The 23,993-nt window shown below is 39.1% G+C and overlaps 1 protein-coding gene across 4 annotated transcripts in view; it reads right to left on the reverse strand.

Moving 5' to 3' along the window:
* The window catches only part of C7H3orf20 (chromosome 7 C3orf20 homolog), a 98,969-nt gene that overhangs the window by 27,091 nt on the left and 47,885 nt on the right, over positions 1-23,993 (reverse strand). For all 4 annotated transcript variants that reach the window (XM_007500271.3, XM_007500269.3, XM_056804702.1 and 1 more), the window contains 5 exons: positions 22,787-22,918; positions 13,306-13,426; positions 10,403-10,634; positions 8,347-8,659; positions 4,735-4,842 (listed from right to left, as the gene is read on the reverse strand). In XM_007500271.3, the coding sequence (XP_007500333.2) occupies positions 4,735-4,842; positions 8,347-8,659; positions 10,403-10,634; positions 13,306-13,426; positions 22,787-22,918 (906 nt within the window). The remainder of the gene's footprint in view (positions 1-4,734; positions 4,843-8,346; positions 8,660-10,402; positions 10,635-13,305; positions 13,427-22,786; positions 22,919-23,993) is intronic.

The following is a 23,993-nucleotide window of genomic DNA, read 5'->3' on the forward strand; positions in this document are numbered from 1 at the left end:
TGGCATGTTATGGTCTGCTGGGTCACAACGGAGTCACAAGAACAATGATACTTAGAAGATGGGCTGGTAGTCATTCAGTGTATGTATAGACATATGCATTGTTTATGAGTCAGTCTCTGGTCACATGTCTCATTTGGTATTTAAATTTTCCCAAGGGAAGTATGGGAGCTCCACTAAGTAAAAAGGTTGCCGGTGGTGCAGTGATTTAGTTCAGTTGAAGTGTATTGCTATGTATTACATTTTACATGCGTTCAGACGGACTTACAGATCATATACTCCTGTTTTAATTAAATTAACTCTCACAAAACAGGAAAATGGTTTCCAAAGATTCCTGGAGACCCATGGATTGAGAAAAATTCTAAAAATGTTTGCCCAAGGAAAAAGTAGGGAAATGACAAAGATGGTTGTTTTCCTACTCCTGGTATGAGCTTTTCATCAGCCACAAGAGGAGACGGAAACAATGACCTAACAATTTCTGACAAATTGGCTAAGAAAAAAAAAGGAAATTATGAAGATTATTTGAAATATGAATTTATGCCCACTATTTCTAGCAATGAATCTTACCCTGCATATATGCATTTATACTTTTGTTAATAGAATAATAGTTTAATTATGAATAAATCTTTATTACAAATAATAAATGTAAGTATTTATTAAGCAATTACTCTGTGCCAAACTCTAGGCTTTAAGCATTAGAAAAGCAAACCTCCAATGTGTACAAGTGTATTTGTGCCCAGAGATAGTAAGCTAATGATGATATGAAGCCATCACAATTATCCAGACATTTCAAAACTGCTTTTGTTGCCGAAAGCAATGTTGATTAAAACCCTTGTTTCACACAAACACAGAAATAGAATTTTCCAATCTGCTTTAAAAATCCTGCCTGAAAGACACTGCAGTTTGATTTTGAACCCATTTATTTAAAAATAGAACATCTGATTAGTTTGCAAGAACAGTCCTTTAATATCAAGGAAGATGAAAATTTACTAGCCAAATTTCAACCCATGCCTTTGCATAATTGGTGGATGTGTCTGGAAAATGTATATCATGATTTATTAAGCACAGCCTGGGATACCAAATTCCATATGGATCAATTTTTCAACAATAGCCATTAAAATCAAATATTGAAATGAGCTGAACTTAGAAGGAGGCCTTCAAGGTGCTATATCACAAAGAGATGGATCAAGATGAAAAAAATGATGAAGTATATATTCAGTCATATTGCTCTCACTATAAATTATAAACTTAGTGCAGAAAGGGTTTGTAGCATTAATAAATTATCTTAAAATATTATTTCTTTTATCTTCATCAATAGTACATGTATATGATTTTAAATATGTATATACACATTGGAAGTACATGTTCAAACTAAATAAACAAATATTGAGGGGCACATCATATGATATGGACCAGAGAAATCAAGCATGTGGCCCCTTCCAGCTGGCTACTGTGGCAACACTCTTTAGTATGGCCCAAAATAGATTAAACAATGATTGGAAAATATTTAACAAAACGAAGAAAAATATAATAAAATATAGATAATATTGCATTTTAAAACTAGGCCAGTATTTAATTTATTGGGATCCTTATTATAATAAGGAGACATTAAGATTTAATGGACCCTCTTTCTATTTGAGATTGACACTATTGGTATAGAGAATTGCATGTTGGACTTGGATTCAGGAGGACATGGGTTCAAATCCTTTCTCCAACATTTGCCCTGTCAGATTTCTCTCTGACCTACTTTCCTCATTTGTAAAATGGGGCTAATCATAGCACTCACCTCACAGGATTATTATGAGTGATATAGTGATATATATATATATATATATATATGTAAAGTGCTATGTAAAGATTAGCTATTATTAATGGAAATTAATTTAAGACTAACTCATTTTTCAATGTAGTGGCATTAGGAATAGAATCTAAATTTAATCTTACCCCAATTTTTAATAATAGCTCTGAAGATGGCATAATCATAAATACTTGAGAAAACACAAAATGCTGGCCTCCAGATTTTTAAAAATGCAATATTTATTGACTTATTTATCTTCAGGCATCATGTGTTCCATGTCTTCATTGGGTAGTTCTTGCATACAGATTAATTCTGGAAATGGCTTATTGGCAAAGTGACTGTGCTTTCAGTAAAATCTATTCCCTGGAGTTTGGCAGTGTTTTCACTCCCTTCTATTCTGACCTCAGCATTGGAGTCCAATAGGAAGGTTCAAAGGGGCCAATTAGATTGATTTCATGGCGGGACCTGCCCTAAGGACCTATTCTTTCCACTGAGGCAAGGAATTCTGCAAGGAAAGTTTCTCCACCAGGGCAGCACTCCAAAGTTATCTGGCATCAGCCAGAGATCTCTGAGGCTTTCAACTGAAGATTAAAAGTGTGAAACATAGCATCATAGACCTAGAACTGGCCCAGGCGTAGAATCTATTTTGCCCAACTCCCTTTATTTTACAGATGAAGAAATATAGCTAAGAGAGATTTTAAGTGACTTGATTTGTCCTGGGGTCACACGGCTATTGGGTCCAAGGTAGACTTTGAACTCAGGTCTTTATGATTCCTACTTTAGTATTCCATCCTGATGCTTTCCTTTGAAATACAGCAAGTCTGCCTTTGTTCTCCACTCCTGCAAGCACCCAGTGTTTGTGAGTTCCCTCCACACCAGACACTCCTCTATTCACAGCAACATTCCTTTCAAAATCTTTTGCAATTCTCTAGCATCTATTATATCATAAATAGATTGTTCCACCTATATGGATGGAGGAGCTCTCATCCTTACGGAATGCTAAGGAGACCTCAGATCCTTTAGACCTTCAAGGGGGAAGTTTCAAATCTTGTCTTTAGCCTTTCAATTCGACAAGTATTTATTAAATGCCTTTCAGCTAGGTGATTCAGGGGATTAAGAGCCAGAGCTGGAGATAAGAGGTTCTGGGTTCCAATCTGCCCTCAAACACTTCCTGGCTGTGTAACCCTGGGCAAGTCACTTAACCCCCCATTGTTTAGCCCTTACCTCTCTTCTACCTTGAAACTAATGCCTAGTATTGATTCTAAGACAGAATGAAAGGGTTTTAAAAGCTTTATCTTCTATATTACTCAAACTTCTCATAAGTGAGAGAAACCCCTTTATTCTCAAAGGACTTGGATTTCTAAGGGTACACAGGTGAGCAGCTGATGCTTCTGGCCATAACTGGTACTATATGTGCCATCTTCTGAGTGATGCGCTGAAAGGGATATTGATGAACTGGGTCAAACTCTGAGGAGGCTGAGCAGGGTGCTAAGTTCAATGGAAACTATCAAAGGAAGGATACTTGACCAAGAAACTGAAAGTGTTTACGTTAAGTAGGAGATCATAGCTTCATTGATTCACAGACTTAGAGCCAAAATGTCCTTAGAGTCTATCCAACTCCTCCATTTTGCAGATGAGGAATTCGGATCACAGAGAAATTAAATGACTTGTCCAGGTTAAGTAGGAAGGGAGAAAACAAGCATTTAGTGAGCATCTATTATGTATGCTAGGTACTGAGCTAAGTGCCTCTACTTCCCAAAGTTGTTGTGATATCAGATAATTGAATAATAGTGGCAAAGTGCGGGGACAGCTGGGTAGCTCAGTGGATTGAGAGTCAGGTCTAGAGATGGGAGGTCCTAGGTTCAAATCTGGCCTCAGACACTTCCCAGCTGTGTGACCCTGGGCAAGTCACTTGACCCCCTTTGCCTAGCCCTTACCACTCTTCTGCCTTGGAGCCAATACACAGTATTGACTCCAAGATGGAAGGTAAGGGTTTAAAAAAAAAATAGTGGCAAAGTGCTTAGCACAGTGCCTGGCACATAATCCATGCTATATAAATGTTAGCTATTAGCAAAAGTTATTTTGGTCACATAGATTATGTGTCTGAGGCTGACTTGAACTCAGAGCCTCTTGATGCCAGGCTCAATATCTTTTGCTACCTCGTTATCTTTTAACTACCAGAACTACTTCTAACCCTACCCCTATCACTCCTCCAGCCATCACTGAAAGGAGAATTCATTGAGGAGAGGATATCTTACTTCCTTATTTCTATCCACAACAACTGCTGACCAGCTGCTACTACCAGGTAGATAGACATAAGAGTCCTGGAAGTGGCAGCATCCCCATGCCCCAGACTGCTGAGCCTGCTTCCAAGGAAGCCCTCATTGCTGTTATCCAGGTAAGCAACACCTGTGGAGAAGGGGTTATTCATCCCCACTAAGTGCCAATCAACAGCTATTCACAGGAAAGGCAAGCCAACCTAGCTAAAACAGCATGAGGGAAAGATAGGGGGCAGCATGTGCCAGTCAAGTCAAATCACCATCACTATTTTGACCAACATTTTTCTTCAGACTCTGAAAGAAACAGCCCAGAACCATGAATCCAAGAGCATTTGGAATACCAATGCTTCTGGCCCAGGGTTAAATGGTTCACCATGAGAAACTGATGTGATTTTATCAGTGGAAACAACCTTAAAGAAGAGGTATGACCATCTGCTTTGTTGCTATATTAAGGACCATGAGACCTGTCCACCTTATCTAGGCTCAAATGTGTGTTATCTTCCCCATTAGAATGGGAGCTCCTGGAGAGTTGGGATTATCTCTGCTATTCTGTTGTCTGCCCCATGCTTTGCATACAGTAAGCACTTAATAAAGACTTTAATCATTCATTCATCCATTCATGACAAAACTCTCAAAGATGGACTATTGCTGTGGACTCACCAGAATCATTCCAGGCATGACTGCGTATTTCTGCACCAACAATGGCGGATCCTTCCGTAGGATACCATTGATATCATAGCGTAGCAGGCGGTAAGGGTCATGCCGACACTACAAAGACATAGACATGGTGATTTTTTTATGCTCACTGGGTTAAGTGGCCTTCCCTGGAAGTTCCAGTAAATGAGAGCTCAACTCAGGCATAGTGAAGGGGGCGCTTTCGATATTAGCTATATAATCTTAAGCAAGTCACCTAACCTCTCTGCAATTCAATTCCTTCATCTGTTAAATGGGGCCCCTTCTAACTCTAAACCTATTATCCTAGGATCATGAGAGCGATACTTTGAAGTGAAGCTTTCTAAGCAACCAAGAAATCCTAGTCATACTCTAAAACTGCCCTCTAGAAGAGACTTCTTCAGGCAAAATTACTTGGGACTTTTCTGACTATGGCAAAAATCAATACAAGTATATGAAATTTACACGGGGTTCCCCAAAAGGAGTCTATGGTCTGGAAGAAGGAAAGAAGGTTGAACCTTCACAGATGTCCTACATTGTTGACTCATTATGGCATGAAAGGGAGATCTCAAAGGCCAGGGCAGCATAGCCTCCAGTAAGTCCTTTCAACCAGTAGAAATAGCAGAAATCACAAAGTATATTAACTCTTTTAATCTTTATATAATTGCAGATATTCCCAATCTCCACTGAAATGAAAATTGTTCCTATTGGTCCTTAGCCTTTTGTTATTGACCCAACTCTTGGTTCTTTTAGAGGCAAGTATGTTATATGAGAAGGGTACTAGGTTTGGAGGCAGAAGACCTACATTCAAATCCTTCTTTGAACACTTTTCCTTTGTGACCCTGAATATGTCATTTAATTTCTTTGGTCCTCAGTTTTTCTCATTTGTAAAATGAGGGATTTCTAGGATTCCTAAGAACAACTCACCATCTTCTGGAAGAATAAAAAGTACAACTGACCTTGAAATTTGGCCTTAGACACTTCCTAGTTGTGTGACCCTGGGCAAGTCACTTAACCCCTACTGCCTAGCCCTTACCACTCTTCTGCCTTGGAACCCATACTAAGTATTGAATCTAGGATGGAAAGTTTAAAAAAACAATAACTTGCACTGATATAGGTTTTGCTGTTTAAGACCACCTTACATATATTATCTCATTTGAGTTTCACAACAGCCTGTGAGGAGTCATGCGGCCTCTTTCATCATAGGCAGTAATGACAACAGTTTTGATCAACAGTAAGGGGACTATTGTTCCTTTGCTCCATCCTAGACAGTTCTAACCCAAGGCTTCACAGTGACTCTGTAACACAGGTCAGAGTTGTATGTGGCTGAGCTCTCTGTTCTATGGGCTTCAAACCATGAACCCTCAACACATAGAAGTCATCCTGGAAAGGGGGCAGCTCTGGTCCTGCCATCCCAGGATGTAAAATCCCTGGTCAGGTGGGGCTGAGTGTAGGGGTGGCTTTTCCAGGATACATCCTGGTGGAAGAGGGGGAAGGGTGGAAGTTGACATCAAAATGTCAATGCAAGCAATAACTTGGAGAGAATACTACCCAGAGGTACAGTCTAACTTCTAGTATTTTTTAAAAGACATTTTCAAGTTAGAATTGGAGGGGAGGGGGCCAAGGGAAGAGACAAAAGCCTGGAATGAAATGGAGGATCTTTAGAGCTTTTGAAGAAGAGCAGAAAAGTAAACTACCCACTTTTCCATCAGAAGACAATAATCAGACCCAAAATATCACCCTAAATGGCCTGAAATTCACCACCTGGCCACATGCTGATAAATCCTCAGACAGAGATTTTCCAATGAGAAATTCCCAGGGTTAGCTGTTTGCTAGCAAACATTAGGGGGGTATGATAGCATTTGGTGGGTTACATGCAGCTAGCTATAAATAAGCACATAACTTAGAGATAGCTTAAACCCGCACCAGACTGACCTCTAGCCCCAGCCACAGAGTAACCCCTAAACACTGAGCACACAGACTCTCGAATATTCAGCATGTACCCAACTCTAACTGTGAGCATTGACAGATTCCCATACCCAATGCCTGACCCATTAACCCCAGTCACAGACTGACCTAGGGATGAATGAACTTCGGCTCTCATCCCAGTCTGAATCCTAAATCTGAGTCACAGTCTGAGCTCTTGCTCTGGTCACCAAGTAACCAAGTAACCCTGACCATCTGGTTTTTGTCTCTTTAGGGATCTTTTGTAAAAGTGGAATAGAAAATCTGCTAGCCTCAGGCACAAGGACATATGGCAAGAGGGAGTCATAAAGCATAAAAGGAAGTACTATTTTCACATCTCTCAGTACAATGAGGACATTTCATTGAAGACATGTGAGTACTACCCTGGACTACAAGACAGGTGCTCTAGACTCTAGTTCTGGCTCTTATGTTCTTATGCTCTGCATTTCTTGGCCTCCAGGTTCCCATCTATGAAATGGGGAATTGGGTTGAATCTTAAATATCCTCTAGCTTTTAACATTCTATATTCTAAGGGGACTTTCATCTCTACTATTCAATACAAAGTCTATGGAGGGCACTGATGGTTCCCCTTGATTCAGGGATTTCTACCCCCCCCCCTTCCCCAGGAGTCCTCATGTATTTCCCAGGCAGAAACATGTGATGTGAAATAGATCTTTTTCCTATTCACTTCCTATCCTCACTAGGCACCCCCCCCCCCGCATATTTCCCTCCAATCCCCATCCCTCAATCCAATCCACACTTACTTGACCTTTATCTTCTTTCTTAGGGGCTGGTGACAGGGGTAACAGTTTACTACTAGTGCTGATGATAAGAGCTCAGTGCTCATTCCCATCAAGTTGGCACATTTTTATTTCAAAAGAAGCCTTCAATAGTTCCCCCTTGACTTTCTCTTTCTTTGAAGAGGTAGAGGACTGTGGATGTATCAGATTTTTTAATGTGTAGGTTAGTTTTATTACTCTGTTTTCCCTTTAGCTCTTTGTAATAAGGAATGGCTCTCTAGCAGAAGAGTAGCAAAGAGAGGAATACCTTAGGAAATGTAGGTGATATATTTTTTAAAAGGTATGGATAAAGATTATCAGAAAGTGTGTATATGAACAATTCTCAATGCTTTCTTTCTTTTCTAAAAAATCTTTCCCATCTAATACTAAGTATTGATTCCAAAGCAGAAGAGTGGTAATGGTTAGGTAACTGGGACCAAGTGACTTGCCCAGGGTCACATAGTCAGGAAGTGTCTGAGGCCATATTTGAATCCAGGACCTCCTGCCTCTACCTCAATGCTTTCTTTAAGGATGGAATTTCAATCACAAAGGGCTGGAGGCTTCTTGGCAACCCTGAAATTTTATTCCTTAGTTCTATCAAAATGTAGTATCATTATTTTTTAACCCTCACCTTCTCTCTTAGTATAAAGTCTATGGCAGAACAATAACAAGGGCTGGGCAGCCAGAGTTAAATGACTTGCCCAGGGTCACACAGTTAGGAAATGTCTAAGGTCAAGTTTGAACTTAGATCATCCTGACTCCAGGTCTGGCACTCTCTCCACTATGCTACCTAGCTGTCCCTGCTCTGTGCTTCTTCTTGACCTTCATGGCCTGGGTTGGATAATCAAAAGCTCACCTGAATGCAAGGGGAGGGCCGGCCGTACTGATTGTGTAAATAGAGCCTATCCAGGGTCCACTCCAAATGGCTCGCTTTGGTAGGATTCTGGGAGGTCATCACACCAACCACCAGGATTTGGTCGGGGCTCCTGGGAGCTGAGATGAACTGCTCAAACTCCAAATCTGAGACTATTGGAATTTTCACCAGACATCTGCAGCCAAGACTAGTGTCTTCCTTGAGCAAGAACTTCCGGAGCATCAGGGGACAGTCGGCAAGAGCAATAGCCCAAGCATTAGAAGGACGGAGCTCTGCCATGGTGGCAGATTTGGACCTGTAGGGCAGAAACCCCACCCCCAAACCCCAGAATGAGAAGGGGGCAACTTGGAATTTATAGTCCCAGCCTTCCTCCAAAGAGAAGTCAAGGAAGACCTTGCTTCAGACATTTTCTGGCTGTGTAACCCTGGACAAGATATTTAATCTCTGGAGGCCTTAGTTTCCTTGCTGTAAAATAAAAAGGTTAGATTCAGTTGCCTCTAAGGACCCTTCTAGTTCTATGAATTCTATGATTCCCTAAGGATCGGTTCTTAACTTTGAGTTTTGCCTCTCTTTGTCTTCCTCCTTTGCTAAAGTCTCATTGGGATGCCCTATCATGTTTGTTTTTACTCTGTATTCTGCTTTTACCCCTCTGTGCACCAAGGAGTATGGGAGAACGGAAGAGAAGCGATGATTGCATTTCAACATACTGGTTTCCCTTGTAATCCTCTGTATGTCATTTTATACATTTTGAAACATGACTCTGATGGCTTCAGCGTGTTTTTCAGCCTCACCAGATGGTCAGACATGGACATGGCAAAAGGTGAAGACCTCCTACCATAAAGGAATCCCAACACAATTTTAAAAGTAAATGGGTGAAATAGTCTTTTTCCTAATAGTTTTCCCAGAATCACAGAATTTCCTAGTTGGGAAGAAGCGTAGAGGCTGATTCATCTAATCTACCTCTGAATAAGAGTTGCTTTTACAGTATACCCAATCACCTAAAGCTTATCCAAGCTTCCCTTAAAGACTTCCAGTGAAAGGAAGCTCATTATCTTCCACAGAAGCCCATTGGGCTTTCAGTTAGTTAACCTGAATTGTTAGGATATTTCCCTTTACTTGATGTATCAAGCCAAGTATGGTCCCTCTTCCGTATGATTATTCTTTAAGTCTACAAAAATACTTGGATTGCTGAGACAGCTAGATATAGCAATAGATTGAATGGTGGACCTAATTCAGGAAGACCTGAGTGTAAATCCAATCTCAGATACTTAATAGCTGTGTGACCTAAGGAAAGTCACTTAACTTCTGTCTGCCTCTCATTATTGGGTGAAATTATAATAGCTCTCACCTCTCAGGGTAAAGTATTTTGCAAGTCATAAATGTGAGCTAAATGCTAGCTATTATTTTTAAAGACACTTATCATTCCCTCCTCCTCAAGTCCCCCCCCCCCAAATCTTCCCTTTTTAGGGCAAACATTTATTTCTATTTTCTTAAATTGATCCTCATATGACATGAGCTCAAGGTCCTTCACCAACCTGGCAGCCCTTCTCTGGACACTTTGCAGTTTATTAATGGAGAGATGGATAAGTAAAATCAATAAGAGGAAGCAAAATTATAAGATGGAGGCCCTGGTTTACTGAGCTTGGTAACTTCCTCAGGTCTTTTACATGGTGAGTATTCAACAGCTGTTCACTAAATGGATGGACGGACAAAATTAACTAATTTTAATATGACGCAAAACAGTTCTAAGTGCCAGTGAGTATTTCTGGTCTTCTAGAAGGATAAGCTAAAATGATGGTGAGACGGACCAGTGGAATAGCCCTGAATGTTCCCACTGTAGTGGTGCAGAAAGTCCTGGATAAAATGTGGACTTTATTGAAAGAAATAAATAAAATCTCTAAAATTCAGCATAAAGCTCCAAGCCTGAGCCCCATGCCATGACCAGTTTGTAAATGGCTCTGGACGGGTTTCAGCATTTGGACAGATCTGGAGCCTATGGATATGAGGGTTTTAGGAGCAAGTGCAAGGCTAAACTCACCTGACTGGGCCTCTGGACAGGGATCTGATGGATTTCCTTTGAAGAGTGCTCAGGATTCCTGATGAAGAGTCATCTCGGAAAGAATCTGCCGAAGAGGTGTGGACCGTTGAATGAGTGTGGGAAAGTGATTCCGATGCTGACTTCTGAATCCACTGTATATGGGATGGTGACTTCTTCCTGAAACGGCCAAGTTCTATTTCATCCTTCAGTGGATAGTCTATTGTGAGGAGGCCTGTGAGAGCCCAACATAAAATGTCATCATAAGTTAGAGTCCCTTCAGGCTGCCTCTGACCGTATGTCCCACCACTCTCCTGCCTAAACCCAGTATTCCACTCAGCCTGCCTTACAAGGTGTTGTTGGAATAGACCAGATGAGGCCTTCGTCCATTATTGCTCTGCTCTTGACTCTTTCCACAGCTGAGAGAATTCTCTAGTTCCTTTTGTACCTTTCTCTTTTCTACCATTCCCTTTGAGGCTGAGACTGAGTCCCTCTTTAAGTCAAGCTCCAGTTTTGCCGAGACATCCATCAAGGCTATATAGATCATGTTATTCTCATCCTCCCCTGAGCTCTTATCATTCAATTAGCCTAGAAACACTCATTGGTACTTAAGATGACTTCGTCTCATATTATTAATTCTGTTTATCCATTTGTCCCTCCATCCATTCAGCAAATAACTGCTGAGTACCTGCCATGTACAAGGGTAATCTGAAGGGATGACAAGATCAATAAAACAGGGCTCCTATACTCGAGGATTTTATACCTTAATAGTGGGTAGATTGGGTAGGATGAGAGACATAGCCAAATTACATAATTGCATATGGAGTAGATGCATAAGAGACATCTGGACAACTAGGTGAAGCGGTGAGTAGCATGCTAGATTTGGAGTCAAAAAGACTAGTCTTACTAGTCATGTGAACCAATTCAATTAACCCCTCTAAGCCTCAGTTTTCTCACCTGTAAAATGGAGATATTAGCAACACTTGCTTCACAGGTTTGCTGTGAGACAGAGTAAAGCACTTTGCAAGCCTGAAAGTGTTTTAGGATTTAGTTCTCATTACTGTTTGCCCAGGTCTGTTGATTATTACTATTGGGAATTGGTGGTGGTGAAACAAAGTGCTCTGAGAATTCAGGGCAGAGAGTGATCACCTCTGACTAGGGGGAATATGTGAAAATTTCATGAAGGATCACAGGGCACAGGAGAGCTGGAAGGGAACTTCAAGGCCATCTAGTTCATGCCCCTTGTTTTAGAGCTGAGGGTGCTGACACACAGAGAGCTCGTAATGCAGAGCTTACAAGAATTACTTATCAAAGGTAGGATTTTTACCCAGGTCATTCTGGCTCTAAGTTCTGTTATCTTTCCATTTCGACATGCTGTCTGACATTAGGACAATCACACAGACAGTCATTTGAAAGATGTAATAGAGAAATGGTTGAATGGAGGAAGTTCAATTAAAATACTATTGCTTTGAGATATTACTAGGACCATGGCACTTTGGGGCTTGCAGTGGGAGGTATATTAAAAGCAATGGACACAAGTTACAAGCTAATTGGCCACTTTGGCACTTACAAGCTGTGTGACCTGGGTAGATCATTGCGCTCATCTGAGACTGTTTCCTCATCTGTAAAATGAGGATAATAACAGTACCCACCTCACGGTCTTGCTGTGCAACTCAAAGGAGATAATGTATGTAAAGTGCTTAGAAATCATAAAGCTCTATAAAAATGGAAACTATTATTGGAAGCTTTGTACAGGGAGGATGCTCAATGAATACTTATTGTCTGAAGAGTCTAGGAAATTCTTCTGAAGGGAGAAGGGGGAAGTCTGCAGCAATTTAAAGGCTCTCAGTCTAGAGGTAGAGATTTTCCCCAGAAGGGAATTAGTAGACTTATGAAGGAACCATATGTTATTATTTCTAGTGGAAAGAAATTTGGAGCCTGGTACATGTACAAATCCTGGTTCTATCATTTCCAACCTATGTGACCTTGGGCAAGTCATTTAACTTCTACGGTTTACAGTCTCTTCCACTGTAAATGAGAAAGTTGGACCAAATGACCTCAGAAATCCCTTCCAACCCCAAATTTATGGTCCTTCTTTGTCTTTAAGATCTGTCACAATGCTAAGGGAGAATGGAGATATTGTCCTTGTTTTTGTGTTGGGAATATAGAACCAATGGATGGCAATACAAGCTGTGTTCATAAATGAATGGGCTATGGGGGACTGGACACTTGTCAAAGAGGTCTGTGAGTAATTTTCCCCCTCCCCTTTCAGTAAATGCATTTCCATTTCTATCCTAGAATTCCTAGTATTTCAATGATTCTAATTCTTCCCCCTTTTGCAGGTATGCTCATGATCTCAACTGGTTCAATGCTCCTTTCTCTCCATTCTTCTCAAAAAAAACCCCAAGTGAACAAGAGCTATCAAGGCTTCCCTGATTGTATAGGGATATGGAAGGGTGACCCTAGAAGTCTCAGAAGTGATTATGAACTAAAAGGGGATAAAAACATTGGAGCCAGTACTAGAAATGAACATGGATGGATTTTGGAGATGGAAAAGTAAGAATTGGTCAACATAGTTAAATGTTGGGGGCATCTGGGTGGTTCAGTGGATGGAGAGCCAGGCTTAGAGATAGGAGGTCCTGGGTTAAATTCTGGCCTCAGACAGTCCTTAGTTGTGAGACCCTGGGCAAGTCACTTAACCCCCATTGCCTAGCCCTCACCACTCTTCTGCTTTGGAAACAATATATGGTATTGATTCTAAGACAGAAGGTAAGGGTTTAAAAAAAACCCACATAATTAAAAATTAATGTACATTTTACAAAGTGCAGAAAAGCCATGGGGAAGGGAGTAACTTAGGATCAAAAGACCTGTCAGACTTTCTCACCCTTCTGGCCCCTGATGTTTACCTGCTAACAGTAAAACAGAATTCATAAATTGAGTTACTGTCTTCTGAAATCTCTTCTTAATCTCAACCAGTGCTCGGATCATCTTGGATGTTCTCTCTTCAGTTGAGCTTCTAAAAGAATACTTGAAAGACCAAGAAGAGGAAATGCAGTCATTGTTAACCAAGAACAACATCTCATCTTTACCTGTAAAAAATCTGAGCCATTGGGGCAGCTAGGTGGCTCAGTGAATAGAGAGTCAGGCTTGGAAATGGGAGGTCCTGGGTTCAAACTTGACCTCAGACACTTCCTATCTTAGTGATCCTAAGCAAGTCACTTACCACCTATTGCCTCCCCCTTTCTGCTCTCTTGCCTTGGAACCAATACATAGTATTGATTTTAAGAAATGGAAATAAGGGTTTAAGAAAAATGTAAATTTTATTTAAAAATAATTAACTCCTAGCTATGTAACCCAGGGCAAGTCACTTAACCTCCGCTGCCTAGCCCTTACTGCTCTTCCACTTTGGAACCAATACTTAATATTAATTCTAAGAGAGAAGGTAAGGGGTTTTATTAAAAAGTGACAATTCCTGCCTTCAAGGAGCTTATACTTTACTGAGGTACAAATGGATAAGTAAACACATGCTGGCAAAAAAAAAAATTATTCACTCTGCATATCTGACTGATTGTTTATATTGATGCCAATTTTTCTTTTTAAATTTTGTTTTGTTATTTGCTGCTATGACTATTTGGGTAGCGTGTGATCTTCCCCCTTCCCCACCCCATAATAATATCAGGGTATATAGTCCTAGAAATGAGATATTTAAGCCAAAAGGATTTTAAGCTGGAAGGTACCTTAGAGGTCAATATTCCAACTCACTTATTTTGTAGATGAGGGGACTAAGGCCAGAGGTTGTAAATTCCTCAAGCCCAGGGACAATTTTGCTTTTGTCTTTATATCCCCAATACTTGGCACATAGTAGGCCAAGTATTGGGGATATAAAGTATTGATTACATGATTGATTTTTTCACTGTAGCATAATCTCTCCTTTGCAGGTCTTACTATAAATTGATATATTGATTCATTTACAGTTCAGCTGGTTTCTTTCCCTTAGATCATGTTGTTAGCCATGAGGCTAGGTTCCAGGGACAATCCCTGAATTCATGCCACAGTTGCACTCCTCAGTGGATCCTTGACACTGCTAAGTGGGTAAATCTTCTCAGAATTCTATAGAATAATAGCCCTATTCTGGAAAAAAAATGACAATTATAGAAGACTAGAAGAATTTAAAATGATATGTAAATATGGAGGTTTGAATATTTTATAGCACCTAGCATGGTATCTCACTTGTGTAGATAGTCAATATTTTCTGCAAGAATAACTAATTGAATTTTAAACTATGGATTGGAAGATGGTGAGAGATTGTCCCCTGGACTCTTGAATAAAGACTTTATCCTAAATTGTTATCACTCTATAGCCATAGCCTAGTCCTATTAGTTCAAATCAATCTTCCCTTTGGTATGACCATCTAGATCCTATCTTTCCATCTTGTCCACAAGGATAACATGACAAAAACTTTCAAATACTTAACAGAAATTTATAGCATTTTCCATATCTATTGGTCTAGTAACCACACACACAAAAGGCATTATCTGCACTTGAGAAATCTATGTTGACTTTGTCCACTGCTCCATTTCCTATATGCTTACTAACCATCCCTTTGATGTCATCTAGAATCCAGGATTCAGAGCCAAATTCACTAGCCTATAGTTTTTGTAGAATCAATTTTCCTTTTTTTTTTTAACCAGAACACTATCTCATCCTGACACCTCTTACAACACTCAAATTTTTGCATTCCTCTTCCACTTCTTGACCTTGTTTCCATTTTTTAGAAATATCTTTAAAAAACTAAGCTGGTTGATATGTACCTTGTGCATCCACATTGGTCCCTTCCCAGGTTGACTTTTCCTGTAGAAATTCAGGTCTTATGAAATTATATATGTTCTAAATCTTTTGGAGTTTGCTCTTTGGAAATTTAGACATTTCTTGGCTTTCATTGCCATTGTCACAAATTCCAATATTGAATGGTAACCTCCCAAAGGGCTCATCATTTCCATTTCAGCAGTCAGCTTCCTGTTGTTGATCAGAATCAAGACTAGAAAGAGTTCTTTTTATCCTCTCTTCAACCTTATAAACATTGAAATTAGATAAGGCATCATCATCATTAGCTATTCTACTTTTAGCAAAGAATATTTCAGCAAGAGTTCAGAAAATTAAGTTCCTCATCAATACCATATTGTGCCTCTGAGCCAAGCTTGTGAGGTTTCCCCAGTTACCCATTTATTTTCTCCTTTTGTTCAGTTGGTCTGTAGTATACTCTGACAATATGGGTTTTATTTCTCCCTCCATTGATCTTTACCAAAGTGCTTTCCATCATGTTTTCCCAGTCACCTTTTTTTTTACATTTTTTTCAATTAGCAAGTTCAGTGTAAAAGAAAAAAAACCCAAACTCTTATAATACATGTGCACAGAAGAGCAAAATAAAATCCTGTATTGCCTGTGTCTAAAAACATGTGTCTCAGTCTGCATCTGGAATTCATTATCTCTGTCAGGTGGTGGGTATAACTACTCCTGTCATCATTATGGATTCTACTTTTGATACCCCAAATCTGTATCTCTGTCTCTGTCTATCTCTGTATCTCTGTCTCTGTCTCCCTGCCTCTTGGTCTCTCTGTCTCTCCCTCTTTCATTTTGCATCAGCATTAGTAATGGAAATAGCACCAACCAAGGTTTTCAATTTCTTGGCCAGGCCTTTATAAGAACTACCCATGCTCTGCAATATTATTTGTCCCCACATAAACTGCCAGAAGCTAGTAGTAGAGACCAGGTTTGTAAAGTCTTGGAAGGTTCATCATATCTCAAACACATACCCCATTAGATCACAGAGGTCTATAGTAATTCTAGGTTGACAAATAGCTGCTTTGATACTGGTTGGCAGAAAGTTGCCAATCGACAGTCACTCATTTCATTGTTCTTTGATGCTTAATTGGATCATCCTTATCTTCATGGCACCTGTGGATCTACATTATTGCTCTTTGGGGCAGAAACCACTACTTAACTTTCAGAGGCTCCAGCTCCCCCTCCATGAGACAAAACAAAACTTGTTTGAAGTCATGGGTTCTTGACTCCTATTCTAGTATTCTATCCATCACATCACACTGCTTCAATAAAGGGAAGAACAAGAAAAGAAAACACAGAAGGTTAGAATTGCAAGAGGCTTCAGGGGCCATCTACTCCAACCTATGCCTGAATAAGAATCTTTCTACAACATTCCTGAGAAGTAGTGAGGCAATCTTCCTTTGAAAGATCTGGAGGAAGATAGAATAAATAACTCTCATAAAGGGGAGGGTAGAGTGGAATCTATACCAAATATCCTGGAAAGACCTTTATCAATCAACAATATAGTCTTATTGTTGAAAGGGGTCTCACAACGCATCACATCCAAGATCCCCTAATGGTTACAATGCCGATGAAACTTTACCTACTTGGGTTTATGTCCCCTCATTTAGACATGAGAACCTTCTTTGCTTAAAAAGGTTTCCTAAATGCAAGAAAACCATAAGCTCTGAGATAAAGATACCGTTAGAACTGCAATCTATCTCACAATTGAAAGGATACACCAATTAATAGGAAAAAAACAGAAAAATCCATCAATAGGACAGCCCATGCTGCCTATCTTTGGGCCAATAAAACATTTAAATTGACGAGCTGCCTAGTTTCCAAAGCACAGCTGCATATAAATATTTAGTGGAGAACCAGGCTATGGGACCTTTAAAGCTGTGCTTGCTTTTAAGGCAGTTTTCGCTGTTGCTTCAACTGGGTTGGTCTTCACTGGGCAATGGGTACCTGGGGAGGATATTTAACAAGATTCCTTGTGACAGAGTTTTTAAAGGGGAAAAAAGGAAGGAAGGCAGCCTATTGCTCATCTGCTTCCCTTTCAAGAAACATTTGCTTTTGCTGACAGGTCATAAGCCCTAGTCTGAGTATTAGAGAGTAGACAAGTAAAGGAAAATGGATTGGATGCCCTGAGTTGGGCACAGTGATGGGAAATTTAAAGACAGCATACCAAATGCTTTTCTTTTTGAGTATATTTATCATGACAACTTTTAAGTAGGGATCAATATAAAATTGGGGAGTAGGTAAAGTTTTTCTTTAGTGTATAATTCCTCATGCTATCTTCTATCTTCTTTCAACTTACCATACTACTCTTTCTGGTACTAGATTTGGAGTCAAAGGTCTTGGAATCAAATCTTAGCTCTGCCACTTATCATTGATCTTAAGCAAGTCATTTGACCTCTCTGGGGCCTCAGTTTTCTCATTTGTAAAATGAGTAATTTATTTTAAACATTTACCTTCTGTATTATAACCAGTTGATTCTAAGGCAAAAGAGTGGCAATGGGAGTTAAGTGATTTGCCCAGGGTCACACAGCTAGGAAGTGTCTGAGGTCAGACTTGAACCCAGGATCTCCTATCTCTGGGCCTGCTTCTCAGGTCCCTTGAGCTATCTAACTGCCCACAAAATGAATAATTTTAATAAGATGGCACATGAAGTGTTTTCCAGTTTTAAATTTATTATCCTGTTATTCTATCTATGTGACCTTAATCAATTCACTTCATTTCCTTTGGCCTTCGGTTAAATATCTATAAAACCAGGGTTTTGGACTAGATAATCTGTAAGATGCTTCCAATCTACAAATCAACTTAATTCAATTTAGCTAGCATTTATCAAGTATCTAATATGTGCAAGGTCTTAGGGAACTTACATTTTACTGTTTGGGTGGTAACTATGACAACATAGACACAGGTAAGTAAATACAAGGTGTCCCAAAAGTCTTCATGCAAATCTTGACTTTTATTTAATAGCTTAAACTTGCACTAGCCATTTTAGAGCAGTGATGGTAAACCCATGGCATGAGTGTCAAAGATGGCATTCAGAGCACTCTCTGTGAGCATGCGGCCACCCCCCTACCCCCAGAGTTCATTACTAGAAAGGTAGAGGGACTTGGGTAGAGCTGCTCCCATCCCCCTCTCCACTGTGCCTGATGACTTTTCACATCACCCACCCCTCTGCCTTAGCCACCCAATGGGAGCACACAGAGGGTAAGGTGGGCAGTTCACAGGCAGCAGAGCTGGAGGGAAAGTAGAAAGTTTATTTTCTTTTTTTTTTATTTATTTATTTATTCATTCATTTATTTTATTTATTTATTTATTTATTATTATTATTTATTATTTTTTTATTTTTTATTTTTTATTTTTTATTATTATTATATATTATATATTATTATTATATTATTATATTATTATAATATATATTATATATTATAATTATATTATTATATATTATTATATATTATTATTTTTTATTTATTATTATTATTATTCACATTTGTGGAGATTTAATTGGAGAAAGTGAAGGTCAGAAGTGTAGGGTGACCAGTTAAGGGGCTATTATAATAGTCTAGATAAGGAGTGATAAGGGCCTGAACAAGGTTGATGACTGCACAGAATAGAGGTAGATGTAAGAGATATAGTAGAGAAAGAATGGTACAGAATTGGCCAATGACTTGATATGTGAGTGATTAAGAGCAAAGAGCCAAGGATGCTACTCTTCCAAGGGTGCAAAGCAGAATGACTAGAAGGGAGGCAATTCCAGCAACAAACAAAAGCCTGGCACATATTGTTATGGTTGTTCTATCATTTCAGTCATGTCCACTTCTTGGTGACTCCATTTGGGATTTTCTTGGAAAAGATAATAGAGTAGTTTGCCTTTTCTTTCTGTCTCATCTTACCAGACGAAGAAGCTGAGATAAATAGGGTTAAGTGATTTGGTTAGGGTCATACTGCTAATAAGGTCAAATTTGAATTCAGGTTTTCTTACTCTAGACCCTGGTATATAGTAGGTACTTACTAAATGCTTGTTAAAATTAACTGAATTAAATCTTATTGAAGGGGTGGACTTGATGAGGGGAGAGAATGTGTCCTGTTTTGGACATTTGAAGTTTGTGATGCCTGTGAAACTATCAGGTGGAGCTGTCCACCAGATACATAGTGCTGAAATCCTATAATCTTCACCACTCCTTGATGTTATAACAGAGTGTTGGCCTATGGTAACTTCAAATGCCTTACTATGGTACCCACTTGGCACCCTCCTAGTTTTATATCTCAGACTTTCCCTCCCATTACTGTTCATTCTATGTCCTATTCCTTCTTTGTCAGAGTCTCTGCTAGTTGACAATGGGTGGTAATAGGGAAAGTTGATATATTGATCTTGGCCAATGTGTTTGCTAATGGTTACTATTCCCAATGATATCACACCTTAACTCAGTAACTCTTTTATTAGAAGTCCTTAAAAAGCAATTTTTAAAATGTATTTTGTTTTGTCTTAATTCAAACCTAGGATGATGAAAAAACTATTGACTGCAGATCAGTAACTGTTTCTGCAATTCCAGATCTTAAGCAATTCTATAAGAGTTTAAGGGACTCTCAGGGTCACATAGTCAGTGGATAAGACTTGGACTTGACTTAAAAAAAAAAAACAAAAGAAAAAGAAAAAACTTTGCTTCTGTTTTAGAATTGATACAAGGCAGAAGAGTGGTAAGAGCTAGGCAATTGGGTTTCAGTAACTTGCCCAGGGTCACAGTTAGGAAGTGTCTAAGGCAAGATTTGAACCCAGTTCCTCCCAACTTTAGGCCTGGCATTCTATCCCCTGAGCCACCTAATTACCCCTAGAACAATTTTTTTTACTATGTTATTATCTCCCTATCTCAGGTTATGTTCAAGGAATGACATAAAGCAGTGAAAATTCAAGCCATTAAGATATCTCACTTCCTTTCCCTTCTGGATCTCAGTTTAATATTGTGAAGATTGGATTTGGCTATCCACTGATTATAACAATGAAGGTACTTAGCTCTTCCTTTATAGTGAAGATAAAATTGTAATTCCCAGTCTATTTTTAGATTTTAATCCCCAAAAGTGTTAAATCAGTATTTGAAGTAGATCTACCCATTTTAATCTACAAAAAAGTAACCAACCACTAAAGGTGTAAACTAACTACAAAAGGTGTGATATAAACAAAAAAGCTATAATCTAACCAAAAAAAGGTGTGAATTAAAGAGTGGGTAGTCCTGGAGAGAGAGTCTGCTGTGATTGGTAGAAGTGAAATTTAGGGGAGGCGACACAAGAGAAAAAGATCTTTAAATAGAGGACCACAGAGGTCAGAAGATATATAGATTGAAGAACTCTGACTCGGAGTTGGCCTGGAGGATCAGTCTCTCAAGCTTGGAGTGAAGAAGAGTCACTCGGAGGAGAGACTGGAAGACAGACACTTGAGGAGAGACTGGAAGACAGACACTTGAATTTGGCTATGGAACTTGGCCCTGGAGGAGCTTGTGCAGGAGACCTCAGACTGCTTTCTTTTTAGATAGTCACCATGGTGAGTGAAAGGCTAACTTAATTTCCCTGCCTTTCTGGAGGTGTGAACCTCCAAGAGAGGCCCATCCTCTTGAGACTCCTCTCCCTGATTAGGGCCTTAGAATTTCTACCTGGCTCAGAGGAAGCTGGTGTTTCCTCTCTCTCATTCCTTAATATCTTCCCCTATTGTAAATAAACTACCTAAATTCCATTTACTTTAGTAAATCATTTTGGGATTTAGAAATTAAATCCCTGGTGACCACCCATTAATCTATTAAGTCCAACCAACATAAATTTAACAATCATCTATGAAATGAAAGAACTGGATTACATAATCTTGAAGATCTGTTCTAGTTCTAACATTCAACAATGCAATTTCTCTAAGATAATTTGAGAGGGGGTCTGTTAGGCTGAACTAATCCTATTGGTAACTCTATGGATCCACAATTTTAAATGAAAACATTAATGAACTCTGGTATTTTCTAAATCTGCTTAAAAACTCAATGATTAATAATCCATTGGGAAATAACATAATTAGTGCATGGAGTTAGGGGAGTAGAGGGTTCATAACTCTCTTATGGTACATAATGATATATAATAGTGGGTAAAACTTACATAGCACTTTAAGATTTACAAAGCACTTTACATATACTATCTCAATGATTCTCACAACAATTTGGGAGGTAGGTACTGTTGTTATCCCAATTTTTCAAGTAGGGAGACTGACACTGAGAGGCTAAATGATCTCTCTAGGGTTACATAGCTAATGTGTCTAAGGTAGAATTATAACTCAATCTTTAGGGTCTCAGGTCTAGTGCTCTATCCATTATACATATTAGACAGCCTCAAATTTTAAGATGAAAAACTGATTCAAAGAGAACAAATGAATCTCCCATAACCAAATTGGTAGCAGTCATAGGGAGAATTGGAACTTAGGTCCTCTAACTCTAGATTCAATGCTCTTTTTAAGTCACTTAACCTTTCTGAACCTTGGTTTTCTCCTCAATAAAGTGGGTATAAATGATATCTCTAATTCTTAGCTTTCAGGGCTTCAATGATCTAATGCTTGTAAAGCATTTTATAAATCTTTAATATATTATAGAAATGTCAGTTATTATTAATATTATTAGAAACACTATTTTATAAGACACAGCATGCTAATGCAAAAATAATTATGGCATTATGAATAATGACTCTAATGATAATTATATTGCACCAATAAAGATGATACTACCAAAGACAAAAGCATTTTCTGAGTTCAAACAGATTGGAAACTTAAGAAGGCAATCCTAGCCTTTATATGGGCTATCTTTTGATCATTTCAACTTTTACTCCAAATAGAAATAAAGCAGCATTTCTTTTAATTCCATAAAGGGCCATCTCAGTCTCCCCCAGCTCCAAATTCAAAATGCACTTAGTCTGTACTACACAATTGAATACTTGCCCCTTATCATTGCAGTGACTAGGCCTGGAATCAAGGAATTAATAGGGGAGAAAGTGGTGCTTCTGTCAGTTGATGTTAAAAAAAAAAAGAGTTCTGTCTCCTAGATACATAAGCAATGGAAACCCATGTCCATAATATGGTGAAGGAAAAGTTGACAGAAATACCACAACCCTTTGTGGTTTAGCTCTTTTGGCCATATTATCCTTTTTTGACTTTTCCTTTCAAGGCTTCCCTTTATCTTCATTTTAACCTGATTTCACCCAGTTAAATCTGATGCAATCCCAGCTAGAGAATGACTTATGTCAGGCCTATATGGATAATGCTGGATCCATATCTAGGCAGAGCAGGGGAATATAGTTTAATGGTTCCTGTGTGGTCCTTAGTAATCCCTTGGAAAGCTGTGTTGAGCTTTACCAACTATATCATAGGGTTCCCATAGTGACCAATGAAATTGGAGATAAGAATAATAATTACTATTTGTAAGAGACCTTGTGCAAATGGCCACTTCCATTTTGTGTCAAAAAAAAAAGTAGGGGGTCAGACTACATGACCTTTAAGATTCCTACTTAGTCTCAGTCTTATGGTTTTACCCGCTTCTCACGGGGTACCCCATGAGGACAATCCGTGGGTGAAATGACTAGAGATACAGACTCATTCAGGTCACTGAAGGTGAGGGTTATGCAGTCTTGGCCGAATACCCTCAATTTAATTTGTTCATTCATCTGCAGAAAAATAGAAAAAGGTGTTATTGCCTTAATCATCCCTGGTTATCCTTTCATGACCTTAAGGTAAAATTTGTATTAGGTCCATTGTTGTACTCTATATAAAAGACAAATGCTGAATTTTGTCTTATGTGGCACATGGCTACAAATGGCTCCTGACCAAATGCAGAGAACACTTTTACAGAATGATCACACTGTTATTCTAACAAGGTAAAAAACATAAAGAAACTCTCCTCCCCTCTACATACCAGGAAGAGAGCCCTGTTGCCTTTTTTCTGATTTTTAATCACCAAAATGAAGTCCTCTAAGTCTCATCATCTTTCAAATCTCTTATAATGGGTTTCTTGTTATACAAAGCAAGGCATTGTCTAGAGTTTCTTGCTCTGTGAGTGTAGGGATGAGAAGCTTGATGAGTCCAATAATGACAAAGGCAGCCCACTGTGAACTAGGAAGTCTTTCTGGAATAAATGGGTCTCTCTCTCTCTTTCTCTTTCTCTTTCTCTCTCTCTCTCTCTCTCTCTCTCTCTGTCTCTCTGTCTATCTGTCTCTCTGTCTGTCTCTCTGTCTCTGTCTCTCTCTCCCTCTCTCTCTGTCTCTGTCTCTGTCTCTGTCTCTCTCTCTCTCTCTCTCTCTCTCTCTCCCTCCCTCTCTCCTTCTCTCTCTCTCACTCTCTCTCTCTCTTTATCCATCCAAAGATGACAGAGAGGGGATTCAAAGTGAGAAGAGGAGCATGGACAAAGGTATGAAGAAGAGAAACTGTGATATTTCATGAAACAATGTAGAGACTACCTGAAGTTTTTGAGCAGAGTGGTAGGCTGAAAGTAATATTCAAAGATGATGATGATGAAAGTATCTGAAGAGTAAAGAGTGGTAGGAACTCCTTACGTAGGGAATGGGGTGGGAGAATGGTGGAGAATTAGATGGGTAGGCCAGTTAGGAAGCTTATAACTATGTAATTTCTATAGTACCTGTTTTCCAGACCTCTCTTTCTGGCCTTTAATCACATACTAAATAGATGTATTGCATTTTTCTGCTTTATGGATAGATAAGCTCCTTGAAATGAAATGATGATTTA

Source organism: Monodelphis domestica, chromosome 7 (assembly GCF_027887165.1).
Source record: "Monodelphis domestica isolate mMonDom1 chromosome 7, mMonDom1.pri, whole genome shotgun sequence".
NCBI classification, from domain to species: Eukaryota; Metazoa; Chordata; class Mammalia; order Didelphimorphia; family Didelphidae; genus Monodelphis; species Monodelphis domestica.